The following is a 26,461-nucleotide window of genomic DNA, read 5'->3' as shown; positions in this document are numbered from 1 at the left end:
TCCCTCCCCCTCTCTCTCTCCATCATTCCCTATTCCTCTCACTCATCATTCCCTCCTCTCTATCTCTCCATGTCCCTCCTCCTCTCTCTCTCCATCATTCCCTCCTCCTCGCTCTCTCTCCATCATTCCTTCCTCCTCTCTCTCTCTCCATGACTCCCTCCTCCTCTCTCTCCATCATTCCCTCCTCCTCCTCTCTCTCTCTTTCTCTCTCTCTCTCTCTCTCTCTCTCTCTCAATCATTCCCTCCTCCTTTCTCTCAGCATCATTCCCTCCTCCTCTTTCTCTCTCCATCACTCCCTACTTCCCTCTCTCTCCATCATTCCCTCCTCTCTCTCCATCATTCCCTCCTCCTCTCTCTCTCTATCATTCCCTCCTCAGTCTCTATCCATCACTCTCTCCTCTCCTCTCCATCATTCCCTCCATCATTCCCTCCTCCTCTCTCTCTCCATCATTCCCTCCTCCTCTTTCTCTCTCCATCACTCCCTCCTTCTCTCTCTCTCCATCATTCCCCCCTCCTCTCTCTCTCCATCACTCCCTCCTCTCTCTCTCTCCATCATTCGCTCCTCCTCTCTCTCTCCATCATTCGCTGCTTCTCTCTCTCTCCATCATTCGCTGCTCCTCTCTCTCTCCATCATTCCCTCCTCTCTCTCTCTCTCTCCATCATTCGCTCCTCCTCACTCTCTCCATCATTCGCTGCTCCTCTCTCTCTCCATCATTCCCTCCTCTCTCTCTCTCCATCATTCGCTCCTCCTCTCTCTCTCCATCATTCACTGCTCCTCTCTCTCTCCATCATTCCCTCCTCTCTCTCTCTCCATCATTCCCTCCTCCTCTCTCTCTCCATCATTCGCTCATCCTCTCTTGCTCCATCATTCTCTCTATCATTCCCTCCTCCTCTCTCTCTCCATCATTCGCTCCTCCTCTCTTGCTCCATCATTCTCTCTATCATTCCCTCCTCCTCTCCCTCTCTATCATTCCCTCCTTCCCTCTCTCTCCATCATTCCCTCCTCTCCCTCTCTATCATTCCCTCCTCCTCTCTCTCTCCATCATTCGCTCCTCCTCTCTTGCTCCATCATTCTCTCATCATTCCCTCCTCCTCTCCCTCTCTATCATTCCCTCCTCAGTCTCTATCCATCACTCTCTCCTCTCTCTCCTCTCTCTACTATTCCCTCCTCCTCCTCTCTCTCTCATCATTCTCTCCTCTCCTCTCCACCATTCCCTCCATCATTCCCTCCTTCTCTCTCACACTCCATCATTCCCTCCTCTTTCTCTCTTCATCACTCCCTCCTTCTCTCTCTCTCTCCATCACTCCCTCCTTCTCTCTCTCTCCATCATTCCCCCCTCCTCTCTCTCTCCATCACTCCCTCCTCTCTCTCTCTCCATCATTCGCTCCTCCTCTCTCTCTCCATCATTCGCTGCTCCTCTCTCTCTCCATCATTCGCTGCTCCTCTCTCTCTCCATCATTCCCTCCTCTCTCTCTCTCTCTCCATCATTCGCTCCTCCTCACTCTCTCCATCATTCGCTGCTCCTCTCTCTCTCCATCATTCCCTCCTCTCTCTCTCTCCATCATTCGCTCCTCCTCTCTCTCTCCATCATTCACTGCTCCTCTCTCTCTCCATCATTCCCTCCTCTCTCTCTCTCCATCATTCCCTCCTCCTCTCTCTCTCCATCATTCGCTCATCCTCTCTTGCTCCATCATTCTCTCTATCATTCCCTCCTCCTCTCTCTCTCCATCATTCGCTCCTCCTCTCTTGCTCCATCATTCTCTCTATCATTCCCTCCTCCTCTCTCTCTCCATCATTCGCTCCTCCTCTCTTGCTCCATCATTCTCTCATCATTCCCTCCTCCTCTCCCTCTCTATCATTCCCTCCTCAGTCTCTATCCATCACTCTCTCCTCTCTCTCCTCTCTCTACTATTCCCTCCTCCTCCTCTCTCTCTCTCATCATTCTCTCCTCTCCTCTCCACCATTCCCTCCATCATTCCCTCCTTCTCTCTCACACTCCATCATTCCCTCCTCTTTCTCTCTTCATCACTCCCTCCTTCTCTCTCTCGCTCCATCATTCCCTCCTCTCTCTCTCTCTCTCTCTCTCAATCATTCGCTCTTCCTCCTCTCTCTCTCCATCATTCGCTCCTCCTCTCTCTCTCAATCATTCTCTCCATCATTCCCTCCTCCTCTCTCTCTCCATCATTCTCTCCATCATTCCCTCCGCCTCTCTCTCTCCATCATTCCCTCCTCCTCTTTCTCTCTCCATCACTCCCTCCTTCTCTCTCTCACTCCATCATTCACTCCTCCTCTTTCTTTCTTCATCACTCCCTCCTTCTGTCTCTCTCTCCATCATTCCCTCCTCTCTCTCCATAATTCTCTCTTCCTCCTCTCTCTCTCCATCGTTCTCTCCTCCTCTCTCTCTCTCTCCACCATTCCCTCCTCCTCCTCTCTCATCATTCTCTCCTCTCCTCTCCATCACTCCCTCCTTCTCTCTCTCACTCCATCATTCCCTCTTCTTTCTTTCTTCATCACTCCCTCCTTCTCTCTCTCTCCATCATTCCATCCTCCTCTCTCTCACCATCATTCCCTACTCTCTCTCCATCATTCCCTCCTCCTTTCTCTCTCTCCATCATTCCCTCATCCTCTATCTCTCTCTATCATTCCCTCCTCCTCTCTCACTCCATCATTCCCTCCTCTTTCTCTCTTCATCACTCCCTCCTTCTCTCTCTCTCTCTCTCTCTCTCTCACTCCATCAGTTCGCTCTTCCTCCTCTCTCTCCATCATTCGCTCCTCCTCTATCGCTCCATCATTCTCTCCATCATTCCCTGCTTCTCTCTCTCTCTCCATCGTTCTCTCCTCCTCTCTCTCCATCATTCCCTCCTCCTCCTCTCTCTCATCATTCTCTCCTCCCCTTTCCATCATTCCATCCTCCTCTCTCTCGCCATCAATCCCTACTCCTCTCACTCCATCATTCCCTCCTCCTCTCTCTCCATCATTCCCTCCTCCTCTCTCTCTCTCCATCATTCCCACCTCCTCTCTCTCTCTCCATCATTCCCTTCCCCTCTCTTTCCACTCCAGTCTCATTACAGTCTACCATTCCAAATCAAATGGCGCGCGGTGTGAAATTGCTCTTTTCCCCAATGGCTACCCAACACCATGTCCTCTCCACCCACCTTATCAAGGCTGGATTACCCAACACCATGTCCTCTCCACTACCTTATCAAGGCTGGATTACCCAACACCATGTCCTCTCCACCCACCTTATCAAGGCTGGATTACCCAACACCATGTTCTCTCCACCCACATTATCAAGGCTGGGTTACCCAACACCATGTTCTCTCCACTACCTTATCAAGGCTGGATTACCCAACACCATGTTCTCTCCACCCACCTTATCAAGGCTGGATTACCCAACACCATGTTCTCTCCACCCACATTATCAAGGCTGGGTTACCCAACACCATGTTCTCTCCACCCACATTATCAAGCCTGGGAGCACATACTCGCTCACTCTGACTCTGGTACATGAACAACAAGGCGGAAACATCAATGGTTACTTATCATTGTACACTACGCTCACTGTAGTCATTAAATTAGGCTTTCAACAATGAGACCATCTGTAGGATTCGATATCAAGGAAATACAAGAAAGGTCCATTTGAAATAGGGAATAAGTATAAAATGAAAATGTTTTTGCATTTTGGCTGAAAAGTTTACAAGAATAGCATTATCATAGTAATAGGAGAAAATAAATAAGAATCTAATCTCATCCTATTATGAGAAAGGGAATGTGCCTTTAACCTTCAGTTGTTTTTCCAGGGCCAGTGAATTCATATCACTAGGTAGGGGGAATAAAATGATAGGATTACAGTGCTCGTGTATAACACTGTTAGCTAAGGTTCATGGTCAGCACAGCTTAGAATAGAAGTTGCCCCTAGGCACTGATCAAGGATCAGATTGCCCTCCCCAAATCCTAACCTTAACCATTAGAGGGAAAAAGCAAAACTGACCTTAAATCAGTATCTTGGGGCAACTTAATTTTACTCAGGCCATCTCACAGAACCTATCAACATGAGGCTGGGTAGTGTAAGTGTGCAACTCTAATGGCACCTATTCCATATATAGTGCACTACTTTTGATCAGAGCCCTGTGAGCGCTGGTTAAAAGCAGTGCACTATGTAGGGAATGGGGTGCCATCTGGGGTACAGACAGACAGGTTGATGCAGTATCGGGCCAGTCAAGGTGTCCCTTTGAGATAAAACAGTGTAATGACACCCCAGAGAGAAGGCCTGGCCACTGAACTGGAACACTGAGGGCATTCCTGCTTTGAGTATTTGTGTATTCTCATATTATTTCTCAATATTATTAGATTATTCTTTCATGGAATATACTGTATGTAACATGTAGATTTCTTCTCTTCCATTTAGAGTTACAGAATATAAACAGTTAATTCAGTGCTATTCTAGACCTGGTTCATCTTTCCATTTCCCCGGAAAATAACGGATTTCACACTTTAAATACGTCCACGGAGGACCTACTTCTTAAAACCCAATTAAAAAGTTGAATGATGTATTTAAGATGGACTAATCTTTAGTTTAATATTTTAGCATACTGTGGTTCACCTACAGAACAGAATTACCATTGCGTGAGTGAATTCGGACGCTGGTTAAAATTGCTAAAATATGACCAGGGTTTAGGCTATAAAACAGTTCAGTTAATCCACATAAATGAAGAACATAATGCTAGGCACATACTCAGCCTGTCTGGGTCTGTAACAAAATACATATCTGTGTCCCAAAACGGCACCCTATTCCCTATGTAGTGCACTACTTTTGACCAGGTCCCTGGTTAAAAGTAGTGCACTTCATAGGGAATAGGGGTCAAAAGTAGCGCACTCCATAGGGAATAGGGTACCATTTTTGGACTCATATATCAGCTGTCCATTCCTGCCTCCCCACCGGCTAACAAGATATTAGACAGTCCTCTTTAGGCATCTCTGTGATTATTACAAGGCTATGAAATGATCCAACTATTTATTATTCCAGACTAGAGGACAGACAGTGTAGTTATTAAGATGTCTAGGAGGAGGATGAACATTCATTGTATGCATCCCAAATGGCACCCTAATTCCTAGTGCGCTAAACTTGAGCTCTTTGGGCCCTGGTCAAAAGTAGTGCATTATAAAGGGAATGGGTGCCATTTGGGAAACAGCCATTGACTCAGCCATGCACCAAACATTTCAGGAAGAAAATCTAATAACAGACCAAATTCAATTTAAATGCAGATTTGAGAAGTCTCCGTCATGGCTGTATACTGTACCTCGGGGTCTTAGGTAGTTAAAACAAGTTGGATCTTTGTGCTTTTGAACTCAATTTATTTGCAAACGTAGTTTGTGTTCTCTCTGAAGAAAATCACCTGATGAGCAGGGAAAATGGCATTACAGCTGAAAATAAGTTCATGTCCTTATACTGCACAGCAACACAAACAGTTGGTGATGTCCTGGACTGATGATGAATAAATAAAGGTAGATTTTGATTAGGATATTAGAGATGAGGTTTCTTACAATGAACTCCTAAAATAACGAATGATGGAGAGGAAGAGAGGAGGAGGGAATGATGGAGAGAGAGATAACCAAACACACACTGGCTTAATCTGTCGTTAAAACAGGCATAGAGAATCCTACAGTCTGAGAGAAATGTGTGATTTTTCCTATAATCTCAACCACATGTAACCACAGGGACAGCTCTCCACTAAAGATAAACCAGTGGATTTGCATGTAGGTTCCATAGGTGCCACAGGAACAAGTGAGCCACTGACTGAATCACAACGGCAACTCTCTGCTACCGCACAGCAAGCTGTACCGGAGCACCAAGTCTAGGACCAAAAGGCTCCTTAACAGTTTCTACCCCCAAGCCATAAGACTGCTGAACAACTAAACTAATCAAATGGCCTATTTACATTGACCCCCCCCCACACTCTATTTCTTGAACTGCATTGTTAGTTAAGGGCTTGTAAGTAAGCATTTCATGGTAAGGTCTACACCTGTTGTATTCGGCGCATGTCACAAATACAATTTGATTTGATTTGAATTGACATTACAAATCAGATTTTTAAAAACGTTTTTTTTACTGCTTCCGAAAATGTTACTTTTAAAAGGAGGTGAACAATAATGTTTTTCAACATGGTAAGCTAGGATATCTTATAATATGCCTCTGCTGCCACTTTTAGTAACATTGGAGCACATAAATGATATATTTCACTACAGTCTACTCTAAATGGATTATGCATACACATGTCAAACATTACTGACAGAAGATGATATTGAGAGTCTAGTGTACTTAAGCCTCTTTGTGTAGGTTTAAGGTTGAGTGTCAGTTAAAAATACTAAAGAGGTTCTGTCATGTACTATATACAGTACTGAGTAGAATAGGCGTATGTTACATATTGTATCTGAGTTGGAATGAGGTCTCACGCTGCCCTTTGTTGAGTGGATCTAAGGTTGCGTCCCAAATGGCATCCTATTCCCTATGTAGTGCACTACTTTTGACCAGGGCCCATAGGGCTACATAGGGACGCAGGCTATGTCTATGGACATTATGGGGAACTGAGCACATATTATACAACCAGTTGTGTTTTCATCACACTATCTGAGTGGGTGGCCAATCTATCTCTGTCTCTCTCAATGTGTGTGTACAGTGACTCACAAGGTGTGTGACTAAATCCTGTTGCATTGGGTGTGGGAGAAAGAAGGAGGAGGAGGAGGAGGAGCAAGGAGGAGAAGGAGGAGAAGAAGGAGGTGGTGGAGAGCTCCGGGGTGTACAGTACATGTTTGTAAAACATCCTGGAATGGAATCAGAATCTATTTCCAACATGAAAGAAAATAACTATAGGAGGCCTTCCTTCCAAGGAGTCACAGAGAGGATTTATCTGTTATTATGGGCCTTCTGGGAGGGAAATGTCTGTGAGAACAGCAGCCAGAACCTTTCAAAGATCCTTCAGGTTTTCTGTGCACCTGTGAACTCTACTAGTGTTATGACACCAGGGGGCAAGTGACCAATAGCAGCCGCTAGGCTACAGATCGTTATTGGAATGTGAATGCAAGAGAACATGATGCATTGCTATGGTTTCCTGAGGAGTGTGGAGATTCCCCTGGACTATTGAAGAGAACAGCAATATATCAGATTGCAATGTGTTGTTGTTGCAAATCACAAGAGAGACAAAGAAAGAAAAATGGCACCACTCAATCTCTCAACTTCCCTCCGCTCTGTGTGATAAAATCTCTAATGTGTAAATTACTAAAAAAGGAAATGGAATGTATGAATAATCAGATAATTGTGAGTTAATAACAGAAGTAATGTGATCATGTGACTGAACGTTAATTGTTTGTGGGATTCAAGATCGGGTTAGCCCACTGAGCTAAAACCATCTACTTGAAAACAACTAAAAACAACACAAGATACTACATGAAATCAAAGAAACAAGATCTAAAGATCTAAAGTCTGTTGAACAGTCTCTCTCTGTGTTATCTAATACTGCCTAGTACTCTGTAATACAGTAACACTTAACATTGTGTAACACTGTATGGCACCTGGTACTGCACATGACCACTACATGAGAGCCTGTACTGTACCTCAGTTCTGAGAGTACTTTCTACAATGAAACTGTATGTGGATGTGACTTGTTTAATCAAGGTACGTTTTTCCTCTGAGAAAGAGTGATGTTACCACAGTGGTGTTAAATTCCTTTTCAGCACACGCACCTGAGTGTTTGCTGTTATCAATAAATTCATATCATATTACGTTGTTCCTTGTTGTGCAAATTATTGTTGTTTTAGCTCCATCGTTTCCATGGAGACTTAGGAACAGAAAGGGGGGGGAACTCTGTCACACACACTCACACACATCCCCCCCAGACATCCCCCTCTCACGCTATATAAAACAAAAAGCTTATTCTCTAATTAACACACACACACACAGAAACTGTAGAGCATCATCCATCCCCTCATCCCCTAAGCTCTGAAAGCTGATTCTCTAGCCTCCCCACAGCCCAGATCTTATTTGTAAAAGAAAGACTAATGTTTACTAAAACACCGCCAGTGGCACTGGCACACATATCTAGAATCCCTGGAGGTCCTATAAAAATGTTCCAGCCGTAGGCAGTCAGCACCAAATTGTATTTTACAAGATGCTATCGCAAGCCGTTGGAGGCTAGGGCGGCATCCCAAATGTCCCTGGTTCAGTTGGTAGAGCATGGTGCTAGCAACGCCTGGGTTGTGGGTTCAATTCCCATGGGGGACCAGTACGAAAAAAAGGACACTACATGGCCAAAAGTAAGTGTACACCCCTTCAAATTCGTGTATTTGTCTATTTCAGCCACACCCGTTGCTGACAGGTATAAAATCAAGCACACAGTCATGCAATCTCCATAGACAAACATTGGCAGTAGAATGTCCTTACTGAAGCGCTCAGTGACTTTCAACGTGGCACCGTCATAGGATGCCACCTATTCCAATACATCAGTTCGTCAAATTTCTCCCCTGTTAGAGCTGCCCTGGTCAACTGTAAGTGCTGTTATTGTGAAGTGGAAATGTCTAGGAGCAACAACGGCTCAGCCATGAAGTGGTAGGCCACACAAGCTCACAGAACGGGAGTGCTTTAAGTGTGTAAAAATTGTCTGTCCTCGGTTGCAACACTACTGTGTTTCAAACTGCTTCTGGAAGCAATGTCAGCATAAGAACTGTTCATCGGGAGCTTCATGAAATGGGTTTCCATGACTGAGCAGCCGCACATAAGCCTAAGATTGCAATGCCAAGCGTCAGCTGGAGTGGTGTTAAGTTCGCTGCCATTGGACTCTGGAGCAGTGGAAATGCATTCTCCGGAGTGATAAATGACGCTTCACCATCTGGAAGTCTGATGGACCAATCTGGGTTTGGCAGATAGCAGGAGAACACTACCTGCCTGAATGCATAGTGCCAACTGTAAAGTTTGGTGGAGGAGGAATAAAGGTCTGGGACTGTTTTTCATGGTTGGGGCTTGGCCCCTTAGTTCCAGTGAAGGGAAATCTTAACGCAACAGCATAAAATGACATTCCAGACAATTCTGTGCTTCCAACGTTGTGGCAACAGTTTGGGGAAGGCCCTTCCTGTTTCAGCATGACAATGCCCTTGTGCACAAAACGAGGTCCATACAGAAATGGTTTGTGGAAGAACTTGACTAGCTTGCACAGAGCCCTGACCTCAACCCCGTCGAACATCTTTGGGATGAATTGGAACGCCAACTATTAGCCAGACCTAATCGCCCAACATCAGTGCCCAACCTCACTAATGCTCTTGTGGCTGAATGGAAGCAAGTCCCCACAGCAATGTTCCAACATCTAGTGAAAAGCCTTCCCAGAAGAGGGGAATCTGCATAGCAACAAAGGGGGGGACCAACTCCATATTGATGGCCATGATTTAGGAATGAGATGTTTGATGAGCAGGTTTATTTTATCTTTATTTAACTAGGCAAGTCAGTTAAGAACACATTTTCATTTTCAATGACGGCCTAGGAACAGTGGGTTAACTGCCTTGTTCAGGGGCAGAACAACAGATTTTTACCTTGTCAGCTTGGGGATTCGATCTTGCAACCTTTCAGTTACAAGTCCAACGCTCTAACCTACCACCCCGCCCCGGTGTCCACATACTTTTGGTCATGTAGCGTATGAATAATGTATGCACTAACTACTGTAAGTCGCTCCGGCTAAGAGCGTCTGCTAAATTCTATATGCGCACTACTTTTGACCAGAGCGCTACGCACTATATAGGAAATAGGATTTGGGGCGCACCCAGGCACATCATTCTCCACAGTCTCCCAGTGCGTGGGCTTTGTGCATTAAGTGGCTGTCCCTCAGCCTCCTCCAAATGTACTTACTGCTGCTATTACTTTATCAACCCTAACGGACATTATCATTCAGCCCGCTGGTGAAATTCATAGTTGATGTAATAATGTAGTTCACAAAGTCTGTCTAGGGGATTGTCTGTCTAGGGGATTGTTATCTAGCTTTCAGTGATCTCTCACATATCTGGTTCATAGCAAATGGGTTGTGAGGTATTAGCAACGTGGTCCTGTCTGGCACAGTTGGTAGAGCATGGCGCTTACAATGCCAAATGTCGTGGGATCGATTCCCGCTGGGGCCACCATGTGAAAATGGCTGAATGCATGACTGTGAGTCTCTCTGTATAAAAGTGTCTGCTAAATGGCATATAATAATAACATAGCGATGTAATAATATTGCATTTATAGAGTGCATTACAGAACGCTCAATGCGCATAATACAATACTAGTATATAGTGTTGTATTTAATTCTGTGTGCATTATGCTGTCATTATTTGAAAGATAATTACAATGTCACCCCAGCAGGAGGAGAGGAGCAGTTTATAGAGGCTACAGTATAATTAGAGATAGGAGATAAAGACTGGGGAGGAAGAGGAAGGCAGGGAGGGACCACTGGGATTTCTGCTGAGCTTTGTGGTTCACCATCACTGCTGCAAACACCATTGTACTCAACACACACCAGACACACAGATCATGGCGAGCGCTTATGATGTTACTTGCATAGAAAACATTGTGTAACATACAGTATTTCTAATGTACCATCTATTCTACACAGACCTGCTCAATTCTGATTCATGCTACCTCCCACATTACAAAAAAACGTTACAGGAGCAACTTCATTACTACATTTTTCTAATCAAGCAGACAAAGTCAAAGCTGGGGTAATGATTTCACAAAAAGCCACTTTCCAGAAAATAACATTCAGTGGCAGAAGTAGGCCTACATGTTTAGTCTGTCTCAAGTCTGTTCTTCCAGCCCAGTGCCAACCCAGTTTTTACTCTCGCCATATTTTCACACCTTATCTAAATCCCTGTTGATTGTTGGCAAGCAGACCAGACACAGAGCGAGAGAGACAGAGCGAGAGAGACAGAGCGAGAGAGACAGAGCGAGAGAGACAGAGCGAGAGAGACAGAGAGAGAGAGAGAGAGAGAGAGAGAGAGAGAGAGAGAGAGAGAGAGAGAGAGACAGAGAGACAGAGAGACAGAGAGAGACAGAGAGAGAGAGAAAGTCCCCATTCATCCATAATACATGTACTCACCATGTAGTATATGAGACGTTCAACTAGAGCGAGTCAATATTTGATGAGATATACACTGGAAATGATAAAACTTGATTATGCAAATGTTCCTTCAATGAAAACCCATTACCTGGCCACTTGAATAATGATGGAACAGGCAGGCTGTCCCTTTAAACTTTAATGATGTATATGCAGCACGATGAGAGCGAGAGAGTGAGAGAGAGAGGGAGAGAGAGAGGGAGAGAGAAAGAGAGAGAGGGAGAGAGAGAGAAAGAGAGAGAGGGAGAGAGAGAAGGCGAGAGAGAGAGAGAGAGAGAGAGAGAGAGAGAGAGAGAGAGAAAGAGAGAGGGAGAGAGAGAAGGCGAGAGAGAGAGAGAGGGCGTGGTTGGCTCTGTCCGGGGGTATCTTCAGACGGGGCAACAGTGTCCCCAGACCCCCACAGTCTCAGCCTCCAGTATCTATGCTGCAATAGTCTATGTGCCGGAGGGCTAAGCTCAGTCTGTCCTATCTGGTGTAATTCTCCTGTATTATCTGGTGTCCTGTCCCTCTAATTCTCCCATCTCTCTCTCTCACTCTCCCCTCCCGGATAACCTGAGCCCTAGGACCATGCCTCAGGACTACCTGGCCTGACAACTCCTGGCTGTCCCCGTTCCCAGTCCACCTGGTTATGCTGCTAAAATCAAATCAAATCAAATTTTATTGGTCACATAAACATAGCTAGCAGATGTTAATGCGAGTGTAGCGAAATGCTTGCTGAAATGCTTGCTGATCCAGTTTCTGCTGTTCTGCCTGCGGCTATGGAAACTTGACCTGTTCACCGGACCTGCTGTTTTCAACCCTCTTTCTTCAACTCCCTCTCTCTCCCTCCCTCTTTACCGTACCTGCTGTTTTCAACCCCCATTTTTACAACTCCCTCTCTCTCCCTCCCTCTTTACCGTACCTGCTGTTTTCAACCCCCCCTTCTTCAACTCCCTCTCTCTCCCTCCCTCTTTACCGTACCTGCTGTTTTCAACCCTCTTTCTTCAACTCCCTCTCTCTCCCTCCCTCTTTACCGTACCTGCTGTTTTCAACCCCCTTTCTTCAACTCCCTCTCTCTCCCTCCCTCTTTACCGTACCTGCTGTTTTCAACTCTCTTTCTTCAACTCCCTCTCTCTCCCTCCCTCTTTACCGTACCTGCTGTTTTCAACCCTCTTCCTTCAACTCCCTCTCTCTCCATCCCTCTTTACCGTACCTGCTGTTTTCAACTCCTCTTCCTTCAACTCCCTCTCTCTCCCTCCCTCTTTACCGTACCTGCTGTTTTCAACCCCCATTTTTACAACTCCCTCTCTCTCCCTCCCTCTTTACCGTACCTGCTGTTTTCAACCCCCCCTTCTTCAACTCCCTCTCTCTCCCTCCCTCTTTACCGTACCTGCTGTTTTCAACCCTCTTTCTTCAACTCCCTCTCTCTCCCTCCCTCTTTACCGTACCTGCTGTTTTCAACCCCCTTTCTTCAACTCCCTCTCTCTCCCTCCCTCTTTACCGTACCTGCTGTTTTCAACTCTCTTTCTTCAACTCCCTCTCTCTCCCTCCCTCTTTACCGTACCTGCTGTTTTCAACCCTCTTCCTTCAACTCCCTCTCTCTCCATCCCTCTTTACCGTACCTGCTGTTTTCAACTCCTCTTCCTTCAACTCCCTCTCTCTCCCTCCCTCTTTACCGTACCTGCTGTTTTCATTCCTCTTCCTTCAACTCCCTCTCTCTCCCTCCCTCTTTACCGTACCTGCTGTTTTCAACCCTCTTCCTTCAACTCCCTCTCTCTCCCTCCCTCTTTACCGTACCTGCTGTTTTCAACCCTCTTCCTTCAACTCCCTCTCTCTCCATCCCTCTTTACCGTACCTGCTGTTTTCAACTCCTCTTCCTTCAACTCCCTCTCTCTCCCTCCCTCTTTACCGTACCTGCTGTTTTCAACCCTCTTTCTTCAACTCCCTCTCTCTCCCTCCCTCTTTACCGTACCTGCTGTTTTCAACTCCTCTTCCTTCAACTCCCTCTCTCTCCCTCCCTCTTTACCGTACCTGCTGTTTTCAACCCTCTTCCTTCAACTCCCTCTCTCTCCCTCCCTCTTTACCGTACCTGCTGTTTTCAACCCTCTTCCTTCAACTCCCTCTCTCTCCATCCCTCTTTACCGTACCTGCTGTTTTCAACTCTCTTTCTTCAACTCCCTCTCTCTCCCTCCCTCTTTACCGTACCTGCTGTTTTCAACCCTCTTCCTTCAACTCCCTCTCTCTCCCTCCCTCTTTACCGGACCTGCTGTTTTCAACCCTCTTCCTTCAACTCCCTCTCTCTCCCTCCCTCTTTACCGTACCTGCTGTTTTCAACCCTCTTTCTTCAACTCCCTCTCTCTCCCTCCCTCTTTACCGTACCTGCTGTTTTCAACCCCCATTTTTACAACTCCCTCTCTCTCCCTCCCTCTTTACCGTACCTGCTGTTTCACAACTCTTCCTTCAACTCCCTCTCTCTCCCTCCCTCTTTACTGTACCTGCTGTTTTCAACCCTCTTCCTTCAACTCCCTCTCTCTCCCTCCCTCTTTACCGTACTTGCTGTCTCGACCTCTGAATGCTCGGCTATGAAAAGCCAACTGATATTTAATCCTGAGGTGATGACCTGTTGCACCCTCTACAACCACTGTGATTATTATTTGACCCTGCTGGTCATCTATGAACGTTTGAACATCTTGAAGAACGATCTGGCTTTAATGGCCATGTACTCTTATAATCTCCACCCGCCATAGCCAGAAGATGACAGGCCACCCCTCAGAGCCTGGTTCTTCTCTAGGTTTCTTCCTAGGTTCCTGCCTTTCTATGGAGTTTTTCCTAGTTACATTGCTTCTACATCTGCATTGCTTGCTGTTTGGGGTTTTAGGCTGGGTTTCTGGATAAGCACTTTGTGACATCTGCTGATGTAAAATGGGCTTTATAAATGCATGTGATTGAATTTGATTGAGAGAGAGAGAGAGAGAGAGAAAGAAAGAGCAAAAGAGAGGGAGAAAGAGAGAGAGAAGAGTCAGAGAGACAGATACCTATTTCACACAGAATTTAGTATGTTACCTGTAAAATATTTATATGATCCCATTTGAAACAGTCATGTTGCGTAGCCGGCACAAGGGGTGAGAGAAAAAGAAAAAACAACTACTTTGACCCTGTGATTGTGACAGTTGTCATGGCAACCTGACAGTGACAGTGTTGATTAAGTTCAAAATTCCTCTGACACTGCTTTTATGTTTGTCTTTTGGTACAGAAAAATGTAGTGGGTAGCTATGCTAAGAGGAGTCTTGCTGAGTCTTGATGTTGCTCTTACTGTTTATTTAAGTAAGTTAAAGCCCTAAGAATGGAGGTTGATCAGCCTCCAATGGTGTTCTCCACACAAAGAGAGAGAGAGAGAGATAATGACAGAGAGAGAGAGATAGCCCCTGCAGGCCACAGGCAGACAGACAGACAGACAGACAGACAGACAGACAGACAGACAGACAGACAGACAGACAGACAGACAGACAGACAGACAGACAGACAGACAGACAGACAGACAGACAGACAGACAGACAGACAGACAGACAGACTCAGAGCAGAGCACTTCACAGCTGAGCTGAAGGAAACAGGTCTCAGGAGAAGCCTGATGGAACGTTAAGCCAGCTTCTAATTTACTCTCTAAATGTGCTTTTCCCACAAGTTCATCCTCTATTTCAGATAGGCTGCATAATGATCGTTTCATTATAGAAGTTAAAACTCCTCAGAGAGAGGTTTTCAAGGATGGGCTATTAGTATAATCGCATCAATAGGGGGTTTAGAGAAAGCAGCTTGCTATACATACCACACTTCATAGTCACCGAGCCACAGAGGCTTTACGTCTGAAATGTCACACAACCCGATGATCAATGGCCTCTCCAAATGCCTTTATGCCTTCTAGAAGCATGGTACCAGACTGTCATGTGAAATGTTTAATACAATGTCACACAACTCACACCCAAATCCACCAAGGAACAGAGGGGGAGTAAGTGTACTTTGTTCAGTCCTCTTCGTGGCAGAAACAGCAATGAAATGAATTAACACTAGAAAAGTCGAGGGACCCCACTTTGAGCCAATGAGGAGTGTGATAATGGCGCCCGAAGGAGAAGGCTGCCGTTTTACGATCCCGTAACCAATTGTGCTATTGTGTATGTTTTTTCGTGTTATTTGTAACTTATTTTGTACATAATGTTTCTGCCACCGTGTCTTATGACCGGAAAGAGCTTCTTGATATCAGGACAGTGATTACTCACCTCGTACTGGAGGAGTTCTACTTCAACGCTTCTGACGGGAAGGATTTACTCCAGACACCCGACAAGGCCATGATCCCTGTGATTCGCAGGAGGAAAAGATGGAGATATCATGGACGACGGTCCGGGTGCCTTGTAAGGATCGTCGCTGAGAGGGTAATCTACCTTTACCATCGGTCCTATTAGCTAATGTACAATCAATCGATAATAAAATAGACAACATTTTAAGCACGTATATCCTACCAACGGGAGATTAAAAACTGTAATTTCACAGAGTCGTGGTTGAAAGACGACATGATTAACAATAAGCTGGCGGGTTTTAAGCTTTTTCGGCAGGATAGAACAGTGGCCCCTGGTAACACAATTGGCGGCAGCCTATGCATATTTGTAAACAACAGCTTGTGCACAAAATCTAAGGAAGTCTCAAAGTTTTGCTCGTCTGAGGTACAGTATCTCATGATAAGCTATAGACCACACTATTTACCAAGAGAGTTTAAATCTATACTTTTCAGAGCTGTCTATATACCACCGCAGACCGATGCTGGCACTCAGACCGCACTCAATAAGCTGTATATGGCCATAAGCAAACAGGAAAATGCTCATCCAGAGGCGGCGCTCCTAGTGGTCGGGGACTTTAATGCAGAGAAACTCAAATCAGTTTTACCTAATTTCTATCAGCATGTTAAATGTGCAACAAGAGGGGGAAAAAAACTCTAAACCACCTTTACTCCACACGCAGAGATGCGTACAAAGCTCTCCCTCACCCTCCATTTGGCAAATCGGACCATAATTCTATACAAGCAAAAACTAAAGCAGGAAGCACCAGTGACTCGGTCAATAAGAAAGTGGTCAGATGAAGCAGATGTTAAGCTATAGGACTGTTTTGCTAGCACAGACTGGAATATGTTCTGGGATTCTTCCGATGGCATTGAGGAGTACACCACATCAGTCACTGGCTTCATCAATAAGTGCATCGATGACGTCGTCCCCACAGTGGCCCTACGTACATACCCCAACCAGAAGCCATGGATTACAGGCAACATCCGCACTGAGCTAAAGGCTAGAGCTGCTGCTTTCAAGGAGCGAGACTCTAACCCGGAAGCCTACAAGAAATCCCGCTATGCCCTCCAACGAACCATCAAACAGGCAAAGTGCCAATACAGGACTAAGATTGAATAGCACTACACCAGTTCCGATGTTCGGCGGATGTGGGAGGGCTTGCAAACTATTACAGACTACAAAGGGAAGCACAGCCACAAGCTGCCCAGTGACATTAACCTACCAGACGAGCTAAATAACGTATATGCTCACTTCAAGGAAAGTAACACTGAAACATGCATGAGAGCACCAGCTGTTCCAGATGACTGTGTGATCACGCTCTCCACAGCCGATGTGAGTAAGACCTTTATACAGGTCAACATTCACAAGGCCGCAGGGCCAGATGGATTACCGGGACATGTACTCCGAGCATGCGCTGACCAACTGGCAAGTGTCTTCACTGACATTTTCAACCTGTCCCTGACTGAGTCTGTAATACCAACATGTTTAAAGCAGACCACCATAGTCCCTGTGCCAAAGAACACTAAGATAATCTGCCTAAATGACTACCGCCCCCGTAGCACTCACGTCTGTAGCCATGAAGTGCTTTGAAAGGCTGGTCATGGCTCACATCAACACCATTATCCCAGAAACCCTAGACCCACTCCAATTTGCATACCACCCCAACAGATCCACAGATGATGCAATCTCTATTGCACTCAACAATGCCCTTTCCCACCTGGACAAAAGGAACACATATGTGAGAATGCTATTCATTTGACTACAGCTCAGCGTTCAACACCATAGTGCCCTCAAAGCTCAACACTAAGCTAAGGACCCTGAGACTAAACACCTCCCTCTGCAACGGGATCCTGGACTTCCTGATGGGCCGCCCCCAGGTGGTAAGGGTAGGGAACAACACATCCACCATGCTGATCCTCAACACGGGGGCCCCTCAGGGGTGCGTGCTCAGTCCCCTCCTGTACTTCATGGCCAGGCACGACTCTAACACCATCATTAAGTTTGCCGATGACACAACAGTGGTAGGTCTGATCACCGACAACGATGAGGTCAGAGACCTGGTCATGTGGTGCCAGGACAACAACTTCTACCTCAACGTGATCAAGACAAAGGAGATGATTGTGGACTACAGAAAAAGGAGGACCGAGCACGGCCCCATTCTCATTGACGGGGATGTAGTGGAACAGGTTGAGAGCTTCAAGTGCCTTGGTGTCCACATCACCAACAAACTATCATGGTCCAAACACACTAAGACAGTCGTGAAAAGGGCACGACAAAGCCTATTCCCCCTCAACAGACTGAAAAGATTTGGCATGGGTCCTTAGATCCTCAAAAGGTTCTACAGTACATACGGCCCAGTACATTACTGGGGCCAAGCTTCCTGCCATCCAGAACCTCTATATCAGACGGTGTCAGAGGAAGGCCCTAAAGACTTGTCAAAGACTCCAGCCACCCTAGTCATAGACTGTTCTCTTTGCTACCGGCAAGCGGTAGCGGAGCTCCAAGTCGAGGTCCAAAAGGCTTCTTAACAGCTTCTACCCCAAGCCATAAGACTCCTGAACAGCTAATCAAAGGGCTACCCAGACCCTATTTTACGCTGCTGCTACTCTCTGTTTATAATCTATGGGTAGTCACTTTAACTCTACCTACATGTACATATTACCTCAATTACCTCAACTAACCGGTGCCCCTGCACATTGACTCTGTACCGGTACCCCCTGTATCTAGCCTCACTATTGTTATTTTACTGCTGCTTTTTAATTACTTGTTATTTTTATTTGTTATTCTTATTCATATTTTTTTTAAACTGCATTGTTGGTTAAGGGCTTGTAAGTAAGCATTTCACTGTAAGGTCTACACCTGTTGTATTCGGCGCATGTGACTGTGTAACTTTGCTGAATGGACCCATCAGTCATCATTATTATAATAGTAGTAAATACACAGGAAATTATATTAACCATTCCTTGTGCCAATAGTAGATGTTGAGCACTAACCTAAAACTTGTGGTGGAAAAAGTTCCCAATTTTCATACTTGAGTAAAAGTAAAGATACCTTAATAGAAAATGACTCAAGTTAAAGTGAAAGTCATCCAGTAAAATACTACTTGAGTAAAAGTCTAAAAGTATTTGGTTTTAAATATACTTAAGTATCAAAAGGCAGTAGGGATGACCAGGGATGTTCTCTTGATAAGTGTGTGGATTAGACCATTTTTCTGTCCTGCTAAGAATTCAAAAAGTAACTAGTACCTTTGGGTGTCAGGAAAAATGTAAAAAGTACATTATTTACATTTGGAATGTAAAAGTTGTCAAAAAAATGAATAGTAAAGTAAATTACAGATACCCAAAAAATCTACTTAAGTAGTACGTTAAAGTATTTTTACATAGGTACTTTGCACCACTGCCTAAAACTAGCTTTAATGTTGAATCAAGGATAGCGCATCTATTTTCAGTGTTTCATTGATGAGCCCATGACATCCCAAATAGTAGCTTTTCTTTACAGCTCTTTCATAACATCATAAAACAGCAATAAAGAGTTAGTGTCTGATCTTATCTGTTTCAAGCATCTGTTAAACTACATTCATCATAATAAATATGGTATCAGAGAAGATAAGATACTTTTACATAATAATCACCCAGATATATTCACCTTTCAGGCTTGTCAAAACACTTGCACACAGAGCATTCAAATGAACCAGATAAAATAAATTAGATAAAACACTCTCACACACACACACACACACCACACACCACACACACACACACACACACACACACACACACACACACACACACACACACACACACACACACACACACACACCTTTTCCTTCCTGTCAAGTCAATCCCCATACAGATTTCAAGCCAGTTCTATCTTTATTGAGATGCACTTGATACACACACAAGTGAGCACACTCACACACACACACACTCAGACGTGCATGCGCACGCGCACAGACACAGAGGCACACACACACACAGAAACACAAACGTACGCACACACACATACTGCTGGAACATAGAGAACACTTTATTTTACAGCATTAAAATACAATTTTAACGAGTGATTTCTAAGTAACTACCTTGTCAATAGTGGGCTGTAAAAAGGGTCACCAAACACCAAATATCTCAGAGGACTGGTGTGCAGCATAAGTAATATAAGCAGTTTGAGCAGGTTGCATGCGGTGAAAAAGCAGTAGAAAGGATCAAGTCAAGCCATGGATAAATCCCTGCTACTCACGCAGAAACATGATAACTGAAACATGGAGCATGTAAAGTCTATCTCCTGGACTATAGACAGCTGCGAGAGATTCCCTTTGTAAAAGCACTCAGTTGACCTGTCCTCCTGGTGATCTGATTTGCTGCCCACCCTGTTTGTGGTGTGACTGATTGACTGCAAATTGACGGAGAGAGGGATGGCGGAGAGATGGAGGGAGGGAGGGATGTGGTGTGGGGAGCATGAAAACAGAGATAGATCTTTGCCTGGAAGAAGACGAGTGGAGGTGCCCACGAAGAGTAAAAGAGAGAGAAGAGATAGAGAGAGACTGACTCTCTCTCTCTTGTCGCCAGGCAGCTGCAACCCCCCACAACGCCTGTCAACCCAAACCGAGTAACAAATCTAGGTCAGGCTAACTAACACTCATTCTGGATGAGGAAACAACCAAAAACGCCAAGCCTGAATTGAGCCGATCAAATCCTCCTTATCTTATTGTCATCAGGATGGGATCCCCAAGTCTGGTTAGTCTGAATCAATCCATTTCACAAGGCAGCCTTGTTGCTGTGCTGGCTGTGATTCAGGATTCAGGCAGAAGGAACAATGTTACAGGACAGGGGATAGTGTCAGGAGCCTACTAGTGATTACCACGTACAGAAAGAGAGAGAAAGAGGGGTGAGAGAGAGTAAGAGAGAGAGAGAGAGAGAGAGAGAGAGAGAGAGAGAGAGAAAGAGAGAGAGAGAGAGAAAGAGAAAGAGAGAAAGGAGAGAGAGACACGTCACAAACTTGAAAGTATTCTTACTTAACACTTGGTGAGAGGAGATAACATTTTAAGTTCACGGGAGAGAAGGAGAAAGAGAGAAGAGAGGAAGGAGAAAGAGATGGAGATGCCTAGTCTGACCAAGCTTCACAGGTAGGGGTATAAACGGGTATAAATTCCACGTTTGAACGTCACACGCTGAGAGATTGTAACACAATATCATGTCATCGGCTGTGTTGTAATGTGAGGTAGCCCCTCATGGGCAGCTCTCAGTAACGTAGCTCCATCAGCCCAGTCGGGGAGAAAAACACAAATTCACTGTGACTTCATTATATTGTACCTTAAGGGAACACTTATCAAGAGCACACTTACATCACTTGAATTCACAAAAGAGCACTGACAGAAAGACAGGGATGGAGGGAGGAAGGAATGAGGGAAGGAGGGAGGGAGGGAGGTCACGCATCTCTGCAGGTTTTCTGTATTTCTGTATGTGCTGTATTTCCTAAAACTGAAATGCAATTAAGATTGTGTTACCTGACAAAAACCCTCCTGGCTCGTGAGAAACACAAGATGCACAAGATTCAAGAATACAACAGCAGCACATGGTGTGTAAAGCCTAGAGTTTAGAATGAGCAGAGAGAAAGCAGTTGGTTTCCAAGAGTCAGGACTGCCTTATCTTTCCCATCAGTCACTACAGCAGACAGTAGAGGTTGGAACACTAGATGTAAGGACAGGGCACTAGAGAAGGAGAAAGAGGACACTCCACCGAAAAATAGCAGAACGCTAAAGCGAATAAAATAACAATCAACACACTTTCACTGGTAATTAAAAGCATTTTCACTTACTGTAGGCGTGATTGTTCATATTCCCTGACTGAACACTCTGGTTGGCTTCACTCTCAGATATCCTGAGCTGGCAAAGGATTTGTGGAAGAGTTGAACTGTAGCTACTCCGCCATCAACAATGGTGTTGAGTTCTCTCTCATCACAAACTATATTTCTGTCAATTTCCCCAGAGAGGTGATTCAGAGAAAGGCAATTCCCTTATATTCTGCTGGTGGATCCAGCAGGATATCAGCCCCTGATCTGTCAAAATATTGTGCACCGCGGTCTGTGTGTTGCCCAGCCCAAATACCTGGATTTAAATACTATTTGAAATCTTTAAGTATTTGATCTAGCCTGCCTCAAATGCCAGATGGCTTATGCTTAAGTTATGCATTTTTCTGACCATTCCATTGGGTCCATTGTGCCAGGCAAGCTCAACAAAACACAGATAAAGTATTTGAAATGATGTTGAATACTATTTGAATCCGGGTTTGTTCAGCCAAATGTGTTACCCATGTCTCAGTAAAGGTCATTATGGGTTTTGACTGGTATTCCCCCCAACCTGCTGACATGACTGATGTTCTGGGGACAGTGTCGCCTGCTACTCAGCAGCCCAAGCTTGTCCCCCTCTCTGGTTACAGCTGGCTGAAAGGCACACACACACACACACACACACACACACACACACACACACACACACACACACACACACACACACACACACACACACACACACACACACACACACACACACACACACACACACACACACACACACACACACACACACTAGATCACTAGACACACTGACAGGGAACATCGGTCTAACCTTTCTCCCTTTACAACAAGATGCAAAGCTAAGCGCGGAACTATTAAAATATCTCTGGATTCCTTCCATCTGCCTATAAAATGTATGCTTCCTCGCGTTCCCACACAGGATCGCGTCTTGAGTTTCCTATGAAAGAGTCAAAAACTCTCCACACCACAACACCGAGACAGTAGAAAAGCACACTGTCGCAGTAACTAACTTAATTTCACCTAGTTAACATTACTGAATTCGTTTAAGTTAATTTAACACCAGCTGATTGAGGAGACTTCACTTTGCTCAGTTGTCATTGTGTAGCTTGCCTTGGATAATGTAGTATGTGTGAACACTGAGGAATCCCAGTTAATAACTGCTGGGGCCTATAAGCAACCCAACCCTAGGTTTACATTTTTTTCCCAGTTTCTTCAGGTTCTTTCTCTCAAATCTTTTGTAATTTTTTTTACCACAAAATTGGATGTTCTAAGTCCACAGCAATGCTTAAAATACACCAGCAAGTGCACACCAGCGGTTTGAGCTGTGTTTCTGTAGCGCTCGTGATTGCAGAGGTTGCAAAACAAATGGCCACTGGATTGATGCAAATAATCATGAGATCATTCTGCCAGGAAGGCATAGGCTACTTTGAAGAAGGTAACCAGAAGAAGGTTATCATTAACATCACCGCTAACAGCTACACAAAGTGTAGACATATGCGTGCACACACACACACACACACACACACACACACACACACACACACACACACACACACACACACACACACACACACACACACACACACACACACACACACACAGGGCATTCCTGTGCCGTTTCACAATTTGCAGGAAAATATGAATCACTGATGAATTTTGTTCATGTCTAATGATTAACTTGGGCACATTAATGCATTTTCTCATGAGTTCATTGCATTTAGTTGATTTTCTACTAAGTTCACTAAAAACATTTATATTGGTGAGTTCCATTTTAATGTCTAGATTCCGTGATTCCATCCGTGTTCTCCGCAACGCAGATTTTAAAGAGCCCTAGATCAGATCAAGACTGTAGACTCTCTGTCAACCTGCCATATGTCTAGTAAAAGAGACAGGCACATAAAAGCTGGATTGAATTGATACCACACCATATCAGATCAGCCTCCAAGATACTCTCACTTGTCCAACACATCGTACTGCAGGCGTTTGCTTCTCAAATCTTAAGAACCATAAACTATATCTGACATGTGAGAAGTGTCATACAAACTGTGAGTATCTCCTGCCAGCAGTATCCAATTAGGGAGCTTTATACAGTGTTTTATACAGTGAATAATATTGCTCTGATATCACTTAACCCATTATACACACAATCAGAATATTATCTGTTCATTGGTTTTTTGATTATGTTTAATCTTCTTAATACCTTGTAGGCTGACAAATGAAGCATCTCCGGCTGTGTCCTAAAAGACACCATATTCCTTATACAGTGCCTATTGGGCCCTGGTCAAAAGTAGTGCACAACATAGGGAATACTGTAGAGTGTCATTTGGGACACAAACTCCATGTTTACAAATAAAAGCCAGTCACGCATGACTGAGTTTAGAGGCAATTTGGAACCGATTAAAGATAGCTAAAGCGAGATTGAATAGAGGGGGGTCAACAGTATTACGATAACACGCTAACAGCACTGTCTGACTACTGTGTGAAATCTCATCATGCATCCCAAATGGCACCCTATTCCCTTCATAGTGCACTACTTTTGACCAGGACCTATAAGGCTCTTGTCAAAAGTAGTGCACTATATAGGGAATCGGGTGCCATTTGGGACAGAGGCTCGATCTGCCTAACCCATTTCCTTAGGGTGTAGAATCACACAGAGTACTTCAGTAAGTACTTAAGACAAATGCTTTTAAAAGTCTATTTGTCAATAGGAAGCGTATAACAATTGAACAGTTTTACAGGTTATATATTTGGTCATTCGACACTGGCATCATAATTCTTCTTGAAAGGGGTTACACATCTACCACGCATTACACTGCATGTCGGTTTATTTCAGTCCAGCATTTCACTTAAGGGTATAAAGGACTTTACGTAAAAAGGTTTTATGTAATAAAACCCTAGCTGCATGTCACAGTCAAGTTATTTTACTGTACAGTAGAACTGCTTCTCTCCATCCACATTAGCACAGGCCGATAGGACACCAATCCTTGTAACATTTAGGGGGATAGCAGCACAGACCCAGCCTCTTCTCCAAGCGTTGGCTCTCACAGGCTTCTTCCACACATTAATGTAGACCGTCTGTCTGTCTCTCTCGCAACTTAATCTTCCTTAATTTGACTGCTATCTACTTCTTTTCTTTCTCTCCCTCTCTCTCTTTGCAAACTCCTTATTTCTTAATCAATTTTATTTTAACTTCTCTCTCCTTCTCTCTCCTTCTCACTCGCTCCCTCACCCCTGTCTAACACTTGCTCACACCCTGACACTTCTCACCATTTGAATCCAAGGGGGTTCAATTACTAATTGGTCAACAAACTTCACATCTCATGTCAATTTGTAGCCAGTGGCTGCCCCATGACTGTGTGAGAGAGAGCTCCTTTTCCTGCTGGGCATGGTCTGCTCACATTACCAGAGGGAGTATTGACATATGTCATGGTGGTGGCCATCCAAGCCTGTCACCTGCTGCTGATTGGGATGATCACCAGTGTCAGGTGAAGCACAACTGCATAATCCTGCTATGATTTCCTGACTGCCTCGGGCCTGACTCGTAATACAATACACTCAAAAAGACACACACACGTACACACACACACGCACACACGCACACACACACCACCTCCAACTGCAACAGCATGATGCCATTTAGACTGCTGGGGAGCTGAGGGTAAGGGACGGAGAGGGAGAGGGAGATACAATATCTCTGATCTTTATTCTAAGACTAAATCGTACATTGACATACATTGTCATATACTGTATCAGTCAAAAGTTTGGACACACTGACACATTCAAAGGTTTTTCTTTACTATTTTCTACAAACTATGAAATAACACATGGAATCATGTAGTAATCAAAAAAGTGTTAAACAAATCAAAATATATTTTATATTTGAGATTCTTCAAAGTAGCCACCCTTTGCCTTGATGACAGCTTTGCACACTCTTGGCATTCTCTCATCCAGCTTCATGAGACAGTCACCTGGAATGCATTTCAATTAACAGGTGTGCCTTGTTAAAAGTTAATTTGTGGAATTTCTTTCCTTCTTAATGCGTTTGAGCCAATCAGTTGTGTTGTGACAAGGTAGGGTTGGTATACAGAAGATAGTCCTATTTGGTAAAATACCAAGTCCGCATTATGGCAAGAACAGCTCAAATAAGCAAAGAGAAACATTTCATTAAGAGTTGAATGTCAGTCAACCTGGAAAATGTCAAGAACTTTGAAAATTCAAGTGCAGGTGCAAAAACCCTCAAGCTCTATGATGAAACTGGCACTCATGAGGACCGCCACAGGAAAGGAAGACCCAGGGTTACCTCTGCTGCAGACGTTAAGTTCATTACAAGCCTCAGAAATTGCAGCCCAAATAAATGCTTCACAGAGTTCAAGTAACAGACTAATCTCAAAATCAACTGTTCAGAGGAGACTGAGTGAATCAGGCCTTCATGGGCGAATTGCTGCAAAGAAACCACTACTAAAGGACACCAATAAGAAGAAGAGACTTGCTTGGGCCAAGAAACACGAGCAATGGACATTAGACCGGTGGAAATCTGTCCCTTGGTCTGATGAGACCAAATCTGCGATTTTTGGTTCCAACCACCATGTGTTTATGAGACGCAAAGTAGCTGAACGGATTATCTCCGCATGTGTGGTTCCCACCGTGAAGCATGGAGGAGGAGGTGTGATGATGTGGGGGTGCTTGCTGGTGACACTGTCAGAGATTTATTTAGAATTCAAGGCACACTTAACCAGCATGGCTACCACAGCATTCTGTAGCGATACGCCATCCCATCTGGTTTGTGCTTAGTGGGACTATCATTTGTTTTTCAACAGGACAATGATGCAAAACACACCTCCAGACTTTAAGATGGCGCCGGAGAAGAAGGCTGACGTTTTACGTGTTCCTAACCAATTGTGTTTTTTTATTTGTTACTTTGCATTGTTTGTAACTTATCTTTGTACTTATTTGTACATAATGTTGCTGCTACCGTCTCTTATGACTGAAAAAAACTTCTGGACATCATAACTTTGATTACTCACCACGAACTGGCAGAATCCTTTTTTTTCTTTAACGAGTCTGACAAGCCCAACGTGAATGACATACTGCTTTCCCAACAACAGGCCCAGATCCCCAGTTATGTGCATGAAGAGAAGGCGGAGAAAAAGGGTCCGGAGGGCGGGCTGCCTTCTGAGAATTTGTAGGCGATTGAATAAACCCCCACTGCTTTC

At 44.6% G+C, this 26,461-nt stretch overlaps 1 protein-coding gene across 3 annotated transcripts in view; it reads right to left on the bottom strand.

The window, feature by feature from the left end:
* The window catches only part of znf385b (zinc finger protein 385B), a 173,366-nt gene that overhangs the window by 63,204 nt on the left and 83,701 nt on the right, over nt 1-26,461 (bottom strand). Inside the window, exon 1 of one of the 3 annotated variants that reach the window (XM_014165176.2) lies at nt 21,252-21,512. The exons of the other annotated variants lie outside the window; for them this stretch is intronic. Within the exon in view, the coding sequence (XP_014020651.2) occupies nt 21,252-21,270 (19 nt within the window). The 5' untranslated portion in view covers nt 21,271-21,512. Of the gene's footprint in view, nt 1-21,251; nt 21,513-26,461 lie in introns of those variants that run through there. 3 annotated transcript variants of the gene reach the window in all.

This window comes from Salmo salar, chromosome ssa21 (genome assembly GCF_905237065.1).
Source record: "Salmo salar chromosome ssa21, Ssal_v3.1, whole genome shotgun sequence".
Taxonomy (NCBI): Eukaryota; Metazoa; Chordata; class Actinopteri; order Salmoniformes; family Salmonidae; genus Salmo; species Salmo salar.
This window is presented reverse-complemented; position numbering and strand designations above follow the sequence as displayed.